At 43.8% G+C, this 15,499-nt stretch overlaps 1 protein-coding gene across 1 annotated transcript; it reads right to left on the bottom strand.

The window, feature by feature from the left end:
- Positions 1-2,826: 2,826 nt before the first annotated feature.
- On the bottom strand, positions 2,827-14,471 carry ARL8B (ADP ribosylation factor like GTPase 8B). The gene is made up of 6 exons (XM_011364638.2): positions 14,359-14,471; positions 12,480-12,553; positions 11,975-12,068; positions 9,385-9,452; positions 9,028-9,098; positions 2,827-5,063 (listed from the first exon to the last, which is right to left on the bottom strand). Exons 1-6 carry the CDS (start codon positions 14,455-14,457, stop codon positions 5,014-5,016), a joined length of 456 nt encoding a protein of 151 aa, XP_011362940.2. The 5' UTR covers positions 14,458-14,471; the 3' UTR covers positions 2,827-5,013.
- Between the last annotated feature and the right edge of the window lie 1,028 nt (positions 14,472-15,499).

Below are 15,499 nucleotides of genomic sequence, written 5' to 3'. Positions count from 1 at the left end.
CCCCTTGAAGGCAATCTGGCAGTAACTAGCTGAAGGGCAAATGCATTCACCCTGTAATCCAGACGTGCTTCTGGGAATTGCTGTGTGTGTACACGACTCACTGCATTTACCGTTTATAAAAACAAAAGGTTATAAACAACCGGAATGTCTGTTGAAGGGGTCAGTTAAATAAACCATGGGATCCCCACAGTGACAACTACACGCAGTGGAGAGGGGACCAGCCGCCGTGACAAGAATGAGGAACTCTTTCCGCTGACGTGGGAGAGAGAGCCATGTCCACGTCAGTGTGCTACCTTCCATGTAAGAAAGTGGTTAAAAAAGAACAAGGCACATGTATATTTCTACTTGCGTTTCATGTTTTGTGTAAAGAAAACATTGGAAAGGTACTGACGTAAGGGTCACCTGTAAGGCCAGGTGGTGGCAGAGGGGTGGCTACTCTGTCATGGGAGGGATTGAGAGCTTTGTGTCTTTTTATGTAGTTTCAGTTTTTGAATTGTGTGACTTACCAGTAAAAATCGACTTACCCCCAAATTAATGAAATTTAGAAAAAAAGTGGTGAGCTTCCTTTCCCACCTCTTCTAACCGCTAAACCACTAAATGGAACCGAGTGCGCCAGAGCTGTGGGTTACACGGGGGCTGGTTGGAAGAGACACTATGATTAGCGACCCGTTAATGTGCCACTTTCCACTTCCCATGTTCAAGGGGAACACGGTTTGTTGGTTCTCTTTCTCCTTATTACTGTTAAAGGAAGTATTTTCTAACTGCTCCAGGTTTTCTAAGCTCCAAATAAATTCTAGCAGAACCTAGCAGCGCCAGAAGTTTTAAAGTGTTAAAAATCAGCTCTAAACCGTTTACCCTCAGGTCGGTAATAGGCATACATTTTTCCACATTGTATACCAGAATAAACATTTTTCTACAGCCTTGGAGAAATGCTTTAAAATTTTTAAATGGCTTTCAAAATATTAGGCCATGTGTTTCCAGCATTTCCTTCAAAACGTTATTGCATCATTCTGCAAAACGTGTTCGATCTCCAGCGGTTAACTATGTTAAAATGTAAAGTTATAAAAATGTGAAGATTTCTGTGTTTTGGATTATTTTCACGTGGAAGGAACATGCAACATTAACATAGTTACTAGCACAAGTGTTTTCATCTCTGCTTCAACGCCAGGTCTGTAGGCTGCGAGAACCACAGCCTGGTCGTCGGAGAAATATTAGGTATCTCCTCAGTTTACAGATGGGGAAACTACCGAGCCAGAGGTGGTTTAGTCATTCGCTAGTCACACGATCGGTTAACAGCAAAGAGAAGCAGCCAGTCCTCTCAATGTTAACCCAGCATTCAAGCTGTCAATTCTGCCACAGCCCTTTCTTTGATGTGAGACCTGCCAGCCTCAGGAAAAAAAAAAAAAAAAGCAAGGCTAAGGTATCCTTCCCGGCTCCAGATTCTTGCTGGAAAATCTTCATCACCTAAGTCACCTGCTGCCTTGGGATTTAAAATAGAATTAACTTCCTGGAGAGAGGGCACACGAATGGGATGGAATAATGGCTAGGCTGTCGCTGTCGCTGTCGTTCCCATCGCAGTCCATCTAGCATGTCACTGACCTCCAAACACCCAAGAGGCGGCCATTACAAAAGTACCCACTTTCATTCAGAGCTGAATTTTAAACAGAAATTGTGTGGGGGATGTTTACCAATCAACAGGAAACACCTGCAGTGGGCTGCCCGTTTGCAGAACTGCAGATTTAAGGGAAGTTGGCGAGGCGAGTGTTTGCTTTTCCTTTTTTTCAAGTATCTTCACTGACATCCCTGTTGTTGAGGGCACCACCTTTAAAGTTTGTAACAAAGTGAAAACGTTTCAAGTACTAAAGATGGTGGCTTCCCCACAATGACAAATTTCAAGAGTAAATCACTTGGCCAACTGGATGTGATGGGTATGGCGCTGGTTCCAGTAAATTTCAACTCCCACTCCAGTTTCAGCCTGTCAGACCCTGAGAAGGCTGGAATTACCAAATCAAAGGGGATTTTAGTGTAACTGTGAAACCTACATGGATAGAACACACAGAACAACTAGTTCTGCAGTCAAAACAATGAACACCAAAGCTGCCCCAACATAGTCCATCTACTTGACAGAATCGGAGGGACTCATTTTAGAAGTCTCAATTTTTTTGGAAACCGACATAAACTTAGGATCAAGGGTAAAGCAAGCTAAATTTACATCTCCCTCCCTCCCCACACTCTTACTTCAAAAATCCTCGGACATGAGGCTGGTGAGAACAGGACCGAACCGACTGCTTGACTAAACGGCTCCAACATCCAACAAGAAAATTCAAACCTGCTGTCCTAGGGACTCCTGTCCCAGAGGTGCTAAATGACACATCCAATTGGCCGTCAAGGTTCGGCTGTTCAGAGCGATAGGAGAGGTACAGAGGGAAGGCCGAGTTGAACTTCTCTGAGTAAAAATACATAAAACTCTTTCTCCAGTAGCTTCGAAGAGATAAATATTCACTTTTATAGTGCAAAAGACAACGTACTAGCAAAACAGGCCAAATGCTTTACTTTAAAAATGTGCCTTTGTGGGAAAACCACCATGTTCAGTATTTTAAATCTTTCCATTCTGGAACTGAAGCAGCAAGCATTGCGATTTCAGTTTACGAGGAGAGTTTTGTTTTGATTTTTAAAACTGGATTATAAAATGCGTAACTAGCTCTTGCCACTTTTAAAAGTCCTAAATTTGGTGTATAAGACAGTGTACAAGTAGCAGTGTCTCTTCCAGCCATTATAAAAAGCAAAAAAAAAAAACAAACAAAAAAAACCACATTGCAATATCAATCATGTGGCTATTTTAAAAGTTTATTTGTTTTAACTAGCCCACAGACCCAATTCGTTGAGAGCTGAGCTGATTTCTTTCTCGTACATGGTCAATGGACCCTGGTCACGGTAACTTTCTTTCCACCCCCTTCCAAAAAAGTCAGCAGCTTCCATCACGATGCACATTTTCAGTTAAAATTGTCAATACAACCCTCAAAATGCAAGTTTATTGAATAAAGCTGAGAAGAGCAGTAAACAGACGAAAAACGCATCCACCTAAATAAAAAAATTCACGTATTTACAAAGTTCGGTAACTGTTAAGTTTTCACATGCAGAGGTTAACGCACAGGAAAGCGTCAGTAGTGTCTGGGTCTTAAAATGCTGAAAGCGATGAGCAGACACACGAGCATTAAGGTTTAGCTACAGGTCGTTCGCGGACCCGCGTGGTCCCCACGTAGTCACACGTTCTAGTTCCGATTCCTCCTTCTTAGGCACAAGCACATCGCCACTTTCTTGGTGATGGTTCACGGCGACCACTAATGGTGTCGAACTGCAGCAGCAAGTTCAAATATCCCTTCATTGACAGGACCATCCATCCCACCTGGAATATGCAACATGCTTCGAAGAACAGAATTTTAAATGCCGACATTCTACTCATAAAAATGTGACCAGAGAAACACAAGTAGTGTCTGTGCAACACAGCGCAGTGTTTTGTACGGGCATCGTTAAGGCCGTGGGAGTCTATACACTAAGTGTCCCTGTCCACAGAGCTCGCTGCCGACTGCACTGAGGGCTCACGCGTCTGGGGATGCGCCGTCCGCCTGGGTGCTGCTTGACAAAAGAAACGAGATCACACACGGTGTGAGGCAGCACCGAGCAGGTGTACCATCGCGTGTCATCTGCTCCGGTGGCCTATGTGAACAGTTTACGGGAGAAGCGGTAGAAATATGTCCCATCGTGGATACAGAGATCACTACGCTACACAACATGTTCATGTTAAGCTTACACATCTCCGTATCGCAGAGGCCAGCAACGAGCAGCCGCGACTCAGCTCTGTGTGCCATCACTGCACAACCCGTGGACGGGCCGCACGACCACATTAGGTAAAGCAGGCAGGTCCAGAGTTGTCACAATAATCAAGGTCTACTGGCACCAGGCGAAAGAGCGCCAAACCTTACGTCAGTAAGAGAGAAGAATAAGCATTTTCGTTTGTAAATCTCTCTTGTGCTGAAAGTCAACTTCAAGACTGGATATAAAAAGTCAGGAGTTGCTAACGGCTGGGCACAGAAAGAACGAACAGATGTTTGAACGAAGTCCGACATTCTTAACACGGTTTTATTATATCGGCTGGAATGCTCTAAATTCATGAAAGCTTTTGAGAAAATCTTTAATTCCCAACCCCTTAAAAAAGTGTGTTGAACCAGCAAAAAAAAAAAAAAAAAAGAAGAAGAAGAAGAAGAAGTAGAAGAAGAAGAAATATAGAAGTAATTAAGTAATGATCAGGACAGATACAAAACAGCATGCCTTAGTTCCTCCCATGCCCCCAACTGCTATCTGGGGAAGAATTCTCAGAAAGCAGAATGTTTTTGAAACTCATCATGTGAGATGTCGCCAGTGTAAAGAACCAGATCTGCTGCCTCTGCTCACTCTCTGCAGACCATTTTTTTTTTGAATTCCTAAGGTGTAGTTATACATTTCACATGCATTTGCGGGATGCGTAAACATTATGTTTATATCCCACATGAGTCAGGCTAAAGTTTTTCTAAATACTGTGTGGCACTAGACACTCCATGCTGTATCGTCAGTATCAGTATTAAGCTACTGGACTCTATAATGAAATATCATAGGTAGACATTTACTGAAAACCAATATAAAAACCTGGCCCAGAAAGACCAGAACAGAAATATGCAATTTTCTTGATATAAGATGGTCAAAAGTGTGTTTTTTTAAAAACAGCTCTACACACCGTGTGAGACGAGTGTGTATGAGAAGCCTTTTTGTGTGTGCTGACTTTATTATGACAACTCTAGCTGATTCTTTATGAAGGATTAGGGATACACATCTTCAGCAGTGCACATGAGAAATAAACTCTGAAAAAGGCCATTTCTTGGGTTTAGGAGGGACCGTATTTTGGGAGGTGCTTCAGAGGAACGGACAATAATTCTAGGGTCATAGCCAGGAAGGACTGAAGACTTCAGGAGGTGCTTTTCAGCTTCTTCTAGATTTTGAATGTTGAATAAGCCACTGAAGTGTGATATCTAAAGATGGAGGGAAAAAAGGTGTTAAGATACCGAAGTTAAACTAAACAACGTAGATCATATTTAAAATGCAGCTAATTCAAAGCGCGTGCCGGGCCCACCCTCGTCTGCTTTTCGGCATCTATACTGCCGCTTCCCATCACCTGAGCCTCAAGAGGACAATGTGAGGACTGACGAGAGACTGTAAGAAACGTGCCGTCCTTCATTCACCCCAAACTTACCGACTGCCTGCAAGGTCAGGTATTGTATGTGAAGCGCCAAGAACAGAGATACGGGCGACCCCGCCTCTGCCCTCAAGGAGCTTGGAGTGTCACAGCCGGAAAACGTGTAAGTCACCACTGGGGGTGGGGGGCCGCCCCATGGAACTCGAGGCAAAAGAAACTGTGGAGCCCTGGATGGACCGCAAGTGGTAAGAGGCGGCTGAAGCAGAGGACGGGGCCGGGGTGCCACTCATTGCCAAGGCTAAGGCAGGGTTGCCCAGCCTCGCCCCTGACATTTTGGGCAGGTTAATTCTTCGCTGGACAGAGGGGAGGCCCCTCCCTAGGTACGGCAGAACGTTTTTCGACATTCACAACCTTTACCACTAGATGCCGTTATCACCACTGCCCTGTCTCAGTTATGAAAACCAATGTCGTCTCCAGACATCCATCGCTAAAGGGCCCAGGGGCCAAAATCCTCCTTGCTCGAGAACCACAGGGCTAGAGGGAGCCAGATGATCTTGGATGTCATTCTAAGATGCTAAGAAATCTGGACTTTATTCTCAAGTCAATAGGAAGGTATTGGCGAATTTTAGACAGGAAAATTATGTTTATTTTAGTAAGATCGACAATGGCAACAGGAGAGGACACCTTGGAACACTGCCGACATAGTGACTATCGCAATGGGACGAGGAAAGTGACGACGGCCTGAAGCGAGCCAAGTGCTGTGGAGATGGAGAGGAGCAAAGCGAGAAGAATGAGTACGATGTGGGACTGACGGGCCTTGGTGACCGACGGACGCAGTGGGCGAGAAACCACCTTCGGGCCTGAATGAGAGCGTGGGCGGAGCTGGTGACTGACGCAGCGGCAACGGAAGAACAGCCTTGGAGAGAAAAGACTGAGAGTTTGGTCCCAGGCACATCGAGTTCGAGGTGCAGAAAGTAATCGTAATGGAGATGCCCAACAGGTGGCTTTAGCACATGGACCCGAGTCAGAGACAGGCTGGCAAGACACCACCACACAGGGCCACCTGAAACCACAGGAGCTGAGATGAGCCAAGAAAAGCCCTGGACTGAGAAGTCAGCTAAGTCGAACACTGAAGTCCTGCCCTGGAGTTCCTTACAATGTGTCGGTCACCGAGTGTAAGTGAGCATCCATTAGAAGCGTCACCCTATTCTCCAAGCCTGAAAGATGAGCGTAAATTCAACCTCCCAGTTTCCCAGCTCAGATGCGTCAGAGAAACTCTAAGGCTCATATTCACGGAACAGCCTGGAGCTGAGACTGATCCAACAGGACCTGCTCACAGACGTGGAGATGACGGTGCTGAAGCAGGCCGTCTGCACTTCACCGGGGGGACGGTGGCCTACGAGAGCAAAGCCACACGCGTCTGAACTGAAGGGGGAAAAGGCAAACAGAGAAGTGGCAGGACCAGGTCTGAGTATTTCAGAAACCCCGACTCCCCAAAAATCTTTTGGACACTGGGCCGATGGATCCTTAAGATTAGATAAAAAGGCAGAGGAAAAATAAGACAGCCGTCTGCCATGACAAAAAGGGTCACAGGGATGAGCCCTCTTGACAAAAATCATCTTCCCAGATGGAATCTGTTCTCCACGTGGTTTGAGGACAGGTTACGCGTGGACCACACCAGGAAGCTGGAAGTGTAACTAACATACAACCCACGCACAGCGCGCTGAAATGCTTTTTGGAACGATTTAGTAAACTGATAAATCTGATACTAAACTGTGTTATAAAAGCTGAAACTAAGGAGGATGTTCTGACTTGACCACCCAAGCAGTCTAATCTATCTGGCTGTTAGCTGTATTTCTAGCTCCAAAGAAACAGGCATTCTGATGAAAAAGTACTCCCCGAGAGTCTAGTTAAAAGTGGGTCACTTTCCTTGGGCGCGACAACACTGAGTGAACCAGGAGCTCGACCAGCACAAACCTGAGGACCACAGGGCTAGACAGCGACCTCCAAACATCAGCCTCAAACAGCACACAAGTTCTCGCTGACTTTCCTGCACTGATAAATAGCTCAAGAGACTTTTTCAGAAAAGCATCTGGCTAGTTTTTCATGGTGGTAAAACAAAGGATTTATTTTCTCCCTTCAAAGACATTCCCCACCCCCCGCCCCCTCGTTTCAGGAAATCGTAGAGAAAATATAATGGAGTATTAGATTTACAAGATAGCACAATGTACCAAGTTACGGTCAATAAAAACAGGGTTTCTCGACCTCACCACTGACATTCTGGCTGGACAGCTCTGCTGTGGGGTGTGTAGGGTGTGTGGAGCATCCCTGGTCTCTACCACTGGATGCCAAAATCACCCTCCTCATCATGACAACCAAAAATGTCTCCAGACCGACTGTCTCCTGGAATAAAAACCCCTCAGCGAGAACTACGTATGTGTAAAGCAACGTTCTCTGGGAGGCGCCCCTCAAAGTTTAACAAGAGTTTCCCCCAACATAGGAAAGAATTTTAAAAAAAATAAACACAAATTCACTTTAAATGCTTGAATAGTCTCTTTTCAAGTTAACCGAATGCTCCAATGTAAAAAGTCACTAATTCTATCCATTTAACAGAGAGGACTTGGGTCCATCAGCAAAGGACTGGGCTCAGATTGCTTTGGGTGGTCTTTAAAGGGAGCCCAGAACCGGCCAGAAAACGATCAACACCTGAGCTCATCAGAACATACTGGGGGGTGGAGGGTGGGGTGTGGAAGGGGGTGAGACATAGACTAGAACTGACTTGGGAAAAAAGTTAAGTACGATGAGAGCCTATGTATTGAATAAAGACTAAAATATCAGAATACCTTTTTAAATACACCATCTTGGCACTATCTGTTGCATTTTATTTTGATACACTTTGTTTATTAAATAGTCCCTCACCTAATTTTAGCTAAGAGACTAGACGTGAGTCATACATACTTATTCTTTGTGGATGCTAGATTGAACGATGTCCCCTAAAAATTCACATCCACCTGGAACCTGAGAATTTATTTGGAAATAGGGTCTTTGCAGATGTGATTAGTTAAAATGAGGTCATATTAGATTATGGTGGGTCCTAACCCAATGACGTGTGTCCTTATGAGAAGAGAGAACAGCCGCACAGAAACACAGACAGAGGAGAAGGCCACATGAAGCTGGAGGCAGAAACTGGAGTGACACGGCGACAAGCCCAGAATGTCCGAGATTGCGGAGACGCCCACAGCTCCGAAAGGCAAGGAAGGGTCCTCCCCTAGAGCCGTCAGAGAGAGCAGGGCCCTGCCGCCGCCTCCTGAACGTTAAGGAATACATTTCTGCCGTTTCGAGCCCCCGGCCTGTGGCACCGTGCCACGGCAGGCCCTAAGCAGACGGAGGGCACCTTGGGCTCATACCACCAGTGCAGTGCTAACACACTGCGTTAATCCACTGGTTCAATAAAGAAAAAGTGTCATAGTGCCCAAGCACCAATTTTTGTAACGTCTTATTTCAAACATCATTTTGTTATAAAGCACAACTGGATACTTAGCTCTAATTAATACAATAAATTGATATCCCAGATGCTTCACCACTTCATGCCTTTATTGCATCTATTTCTTTAAATGCACAGAACAGATGCAGGACGTTTTATTTGTTGTCAAAAGCTATAATGTCTACCCTTTTTCCTGAGGCAAAACAGTACTCTATAAAGAAGCCTCTTAAACAGCCATGGGGATAATAAACAGTAAGACTCATCAGACACCCCTTCCAATGGTACCCATTTCTTCCAAAAACACGTTACTTCTTACCTATATTATCCTTTTCTTTGCAAGAAATTGAATAGCAGCAAATTTCTCTATCCTGAATAGCAGACAGATTCCTATAAGAAGCAAAATTAAGAGAATAAGTCTGTGGTTAAAACACCTGTCATACTTATCACTCTTTGCTCAATTTACTTTTTTTTTAATTACTAAATGGAAGAAATTATTTTATTACTACTAAAAATTTAGCGATTCATTTCTCCGGTAGGCCAAGTTTATGTACCTAAAAACATGGCTACGACCATCGCTGAATAATGCAACAATGCTAAGAAAGTCATGGGCAAAAAAGTATAATTTAGAACCAAATTTTAAAAAAAAAAAGCCATCATTCATTCTAAGACATACATTTTTTCAATTAGCTGTTTCTCATCCAAGGCGTTAGGAAGGTCTCTCTTGTTTCCAAGGACCAGCACCTTTAACAAAGAAGAGATATTAAGAGCCACCTTAACATCAGAAATGCCACAGAAGCATATCACATTCACATCCGCAGACGCTGACGTGAGGATGCTGCAGCATATCACATTCACATCCGCAGACGCTGACGTGCCAGGACAGTAAGGCGAGTTTGTGGAACTGGTGGCCTATCTCGCTCACTTAATCGTTCGAATTAGCGTTCGCTTTAACTTCCACATGCACAGGTCCTTCATTCAGTACATGGCTGCCAACTTCTATTTCAAATATCTTAGTCTATGGGGTGTGCATTCTGCTATTTCTTAATAAATCTTTACCAAAATGCGAGTATGATCATAACCCAGGGTAGAGGAATGGTTTTTAGCCACTTTTAAATCTGTGAGCCGTCAATCATGTGAACATGTAAATAAGCTTTTAAAATTCTGGCTCCACCCTACAGAATATCATGATTGAATACTCTAAGTCAATGGATAAGTCTGGGGATCAGATGAATACAGTAGCTACCAACTCTCAGAATAAATGTCATCTGACTGCTACATGTGCTTTGAAAGAGGAAAGCAGAGATGATGGGCTTCCCGCCTCTCTGCCCTCCAGAAAGCAAAGAATGTGAGCACAGATAACATACTTGGTAACATCCACGTCCTAAGTCAGCGTCTTCTAAAAACCAGCAGCTCTGGCCCACGCTAACAAAGTACACGCCATGACTCCTCGTCAGACCTTTTTCTTTCACCGAATACCCCCACTCCCACTCCCACTCCCACCTCTGGACCCTAACCGCGTCTACTCGCAGGCCCTAGACTCTTGCTCACACAAAGGACACAGAGATGAGGACGGAGACGCAGAGTGCCGGGGGCACTGGCAGCTCTCATGGGCAGTCGAGAGCCAAGAAACAAATCTCGGTGTGCCGGTCCGCCCGCCGTCCTTCCCCAACTCGCACCCGCCCGTACCCCGCTCCTTACTCATTTAATCCTTCGAGCTGAACTTGCCGAGTCTCTAACATGTCATGGTTGTTTGCAGCAGCTGCTGCCCATGGGGCTGCCCGGCGTCCTAGCCCCGTTCCTACGTTTCAGAAATCTCCCACCTATGAACCTGCCTCCCAGTAAAGCTACTTGCTTCTGCGGGTAATTTCCCTCCCGGCTTTCTTTTCTGCTAGAGCGTGGACACAGCATCTAGGGTCAACCCGAACTCTGACTGCAGAGCCAGTGATGCAAGAAGCAGAGAGAGAACCCATTCTGACAGGGAAGGGCGCCAACTTCCCAGTGCTCGCAACTAAGAAACCTCCCATGACCAAGGCAAAACTGACTTTGCCATAGTATAGAGAACTTGTTTTTAACGTAGAAGAAAAAGAAGAGGCTTTAAAGTCAGATCAACTTGGATTCAAACTCGGTTGTGCAATATACTAGGGCCATGTGATCCTGTGTGAATAACAACCGTTACAGAGGAGGAATAATGCCACCGACTTCGACATGTGAGGATTAACTGAGATACTATACCTCAAGTGTCAGACGCCCATGAGCTTGTCACGAGGCCGGAGCCTGGTCCTTTCCCAGCATTCCTTAACTCAACGAATGGCACCACCTTCCAGCTAATCGCATCAGGAACGAGGGATCGCTCTCTACACCTTCCCTTTGAACCCATCTAAGTCTGATGGACTGTGTTTCTAAATATCGCGAAAATCTGCGTCCTTCTGACCGTCATGTCTCCTGCCACCGTAACCACGGCACTGTGATCTGCCAGGGACACTTCACCCGCTTCCTGATGCCACCCTCCCCACAGTCCTTCCTGCCACTTCGATCCATTCTTCAATGGAAATCAGAAAAATTTCAGTAATAAATCTGATCGTTTAAAATACGGCAATGGCTTCCTACACAGTCCAGCCCAGCCAGCCTCCTTTAGTGCCCTGGCTGCCACACGGCTCGCCACACTCTGCCCACGCCCCGGACTGTGCTCTGTGCTCCAGACACTGGCCTCCCACGCCCTGCTGCCTCCCACCTGAGGCCCTTTGTCTGGAACTCTTCCCCAAGCGTCTCTCACTGTCACGCGCTCGCACATGCTCGCATCGGAGCTCGCGTCCCCTCCTTGGGGAGCCCTTCCCGCCTCACGCCAGGCCACGCCTGCCCTCTCACGCACGGCTCTCATGGCCTGCGTGCCTCGCGCTTCACAGCACTTATCACAGCTGTATTATTCGAGCGAGTTCACGGACCTGCCTTTCCCACTAAACCACTAGCTCCGTGAGCGCTGGGCGCGTGTCTAGGCACCTCTGTTCACCGCTGCCTCCAGGCCTGAGCGCCGCCGCCGCCGCCACAGCTGAACGAGGAGCTGGTCAGAAGATGAAGAAACAGCACAGTGCCCGGCACGCGGCAGACGCTCAGTAAACGGAAGCCTTCCAGACTTTAAAACAGATGATGCCTTACCGATAACACACGTAACTAACCAACCATATAATTTTAATAATGTAATGACAATCACAGACATATAATATGTAGTTACATATTATGTAAAATAACAAATATTCCATACTTACTGGAATTCCTTGTAACTGTGGTTTATCTAGAAGATTATGTAGTTCATTTCGCGAGGCTTCTATCTTTTCGCGATCTGCAGCATCTATCATGTAACTTTAAAATAAAAATAAAGTGACCTGAATACGCCTTCTCCATATTTTGATGATCACAATTAATATTACAGATTTTTAATTTTCTTAAGATTTATACTACTGAAACTGTTAATCAAATTAAAGTCCTGGATCAAGAAAGGTTCAGCACCCCAAACTTTTCAACACTGTTCTTTGGAGTTAATACATGACAGTAGCACATTTATGTCCCTCAGCCCAGAGCCGTATAAACAAAAAATATAAAGAAAACTGTCATTCTATAATTAAAAATTTTAAAGTCTTATGTTAATGGAGTACAATAACCAAACATCTAAGAAAGACTGTTACTGCCTAAAATAAAAAATAAGACTTTGAAAGTATTGAAAGTAACTCTTTTCCTTGAAACCTAGGTCGACTTGTTAAGGGCAGCGCTTACACGATGGCGTTGACCCCCCTGCAGTACCGCTCCCACATGCTCCGGAACCGGGGCTGCCCGCCGATGTCCCAGATCTGCAATCCAGACAGACAGCTCTCAGTGCAGGCATTCCAAACACACGTCGAAGCAGAAAGATCGGGCAGACACGCTCATTTTCAAAACGGTACAGTCAAATGGCTCCTCGAAAACTTGAGCTCACACAAGCTCTTAACCTGGAAGTTCCTGGGGCTTCCGAACTCGAAGTTCATATTTAACATGTTTACACTAAATCTAGTAAGTTCTGCTGGAGCAGAGATTTAGTTTTTGTGCAGTGCTTTGCCTGCTTACCAATAAATTTCAAATACTGAAAACACAGTAATCCCCCCAGACCGGCAGGGAATACGCTCCAAGACCCCCAGTGACGCCAGACACCCAGGACAGTCCCGAACCCCGCACATACTATGTTTTTTCCTATGTGCGCATCCTATGATGAAGTGTAATTCATAAACTAGGCACAGTAAGAGATTAACAACAATAACTGATAATAAGATAGAACAATTATAACACAATTAAATAAGGGTGACGAGCACAAGCACTATGATATAGTGACAGCTGATCTGATAACCGAGATGGCTGAGTGACTAAAAAGGCAGGGAGGGGTGTCTACAGCGGGGAGGTGCCAAACAAAGGGATGACTCACGTCCCAGGTGGGACAGTGGGGACGGCACAAGATTTCATCACACTACTTAGAGGCGCAATCTGAAGCTTACGAACTGTTTATTTCCGGTATTTTCCATTTAATATTTTCACACCATGGCTGACCACAGGTAAGTGAAATCGTGGATAAAGGGGGACTACTGCATATGTCTCTAACACTTCTGGAATCTCCAAAATCATGCATCATCCAGATTTGAATGCCAATACAGAAAACAACAGTTCATTCAGAATCTATTAAAGTTTAATTGTCTGACTGGGTATACATTAACTGCTTAATCATTTCTAATAGTTCTGTAAATAACAGAGTCAACATTCCTACCTAGGTATTTTTCTCATATAAAATTATTTTATCCATGTGAAAGCCACTACCCACAATAATTTCATCATTATGTCTACTATGTAGGGTATTCTACTATTCTGGACGACAGGCTGTATTTAAGTCTAAGTCATGGTATTTATCTTCAAGAGGCTTCAGATTTAGCTGTAGGCATGGGTAATATGCAAAAAGAGACACCGACATGAAGTTATGAGCTTCACTAGACGAGCTACAGAAAGATTTCAGTAAACAGCTTCTGTGAGCCACAGGACTGGGTGAGATGGCCGTAGGCCCCAGGCTATAGCAGTAAACTCCCATGAACTACTGAAGCAAAACCCACCACCACCCCCGCCCCCTAAAAAACAGTCCAACAATCCATGATTCAAAGTCTTTCTAAAAATAAAACTATGTTAAACTAGTTAACTTTCCCCCATTTTATAGTTTTACTTTTACTTAGTAGTAAAGAAAGAGAAAACTTGAGTTACCATATCTGCTACCTCAAATATAACACTCTATTACCAATACCATAAACAATAATTTGTTTTTCAATATAAAATACTGTTCATGAAATAATGTGACACCACACCCCAAACACTCTGAAAACAGGGGTTTTACTCCTGGGAACATCTAAATCCTAACTCTTACCTCTGCTAACCCAGATGCCACGTTTTCTATGGGCACTTACCCGTCAACTCTTATAATCAGAGAAAGAAAAAAATGCAATTTATACTCTTTTGCAACTGGCCCGTCCATTAGTTAAGAACTGCAAATACTCATGTAAAAAAACCCCCACACAAACGAACAAACAAACAGAAAAATGCCTAGCTGTAAATCCTAACTGAAATCGAGTATGACAAGATGACGTACCTTTATTGTGACGTTACCTTTAGTCACTTTCCTCATGTTGAAGCCCACCGTGGGGATCATATCCTCACTGAATTGACCTGACTGGATGAAAGAAAACATGTGAAGTTAGAATAATCAGTGTCCGTTCACACGCGCACCTGCAGAAGCACCTGGCACCAACACTGCTTCTGTACCCGAACCTTAGTCAACAACTCATTGGTGACAATCTGCCTAAAGAAAACATTCCTTACAGCTACATTTCTTGAAGAGGTGCATGACTTTGTTCGTACGAAGATATTTCTTCCATTAAAGAAAGATAGGTTCGAAACTAAGACGAATTTTTATGTACTTAAGTTTTAAAAAAGAAATATTGAACATTACAATTACATATGAAAGTTTATTAATTTCCCCACCTATACATACATTTTCATAAAGCAGAAGAAAATCGGAAGTAAAACTTCAAAGTTTTCCATTTTTAGCATTTAAATTATTTTGACAATAACTGTTAACATTCACTGCTGAATAGCTTTCCTGAGTTTGTCTTTTAACAAGGCTTATATTTTGTCATATAAAAGGTCTTCCTTTTATTAATCACTTTTGTTCTCCTTCTGGTTTCTTACCTTTCTGTCATAAGACTACAATTAAATATTTTCTAATAGTATTTGTATGACTTTTTCAAATTTAAATTGTTCGTCCATCTTGAATTTGATAAAAGAGTTTCTTTTTCAAATGGATAACCAACGATCATCTCACTCATTTAAAAATCCACACTTCCCAACTAATTTGAAGTGATAATGCCAAATTCCATATAGACAGTTCTGTATCTGAGTCTTTTTCCATTAGTCTATTTACTCCTAAATTAGGACTACACGTCTATATTATGTATTATTCTATATAGCAGATCAAGAATTTAGAATGTTTTTAAAATTGTCTTGGTTCATCTGTCACATTCCAAATAAACTTTAGAAATTATGATATTTAACCACTATCAGCTCTCTCTATTCAGGCACATGGTTTGTCCACTGCGACATTCAAATCTTTTATATCCTTCAGTAAAGTATCAGTTCTTATAACAGATCTTCTGCATTTCTTGTCATATTCCTTATTTTGACTACAGTTATGAAAATTTTCCTAGTGAGTCACAGTTAATATTGCTTTTATA

This window comes from Pteropus vampyrus, unplaced genomic scaffold (genome assembly GCF_000151845.1).
Source record: "Pteropus vampyrus isolate Shadow unplaced genomic scaffold, Pvam_2.0 Scaffold100, whole genome shotgun sequence".
Classification (NCBI taxonomy): Eukaryota; Metazoa; Chordata; class Mammalia; order Chiroptera; family Pteropodidae; genus Pteropus; species Pteropus vampyrus.
This window is presented reverse-complemented; position numbering and strand designations above follow the sequence as displayed.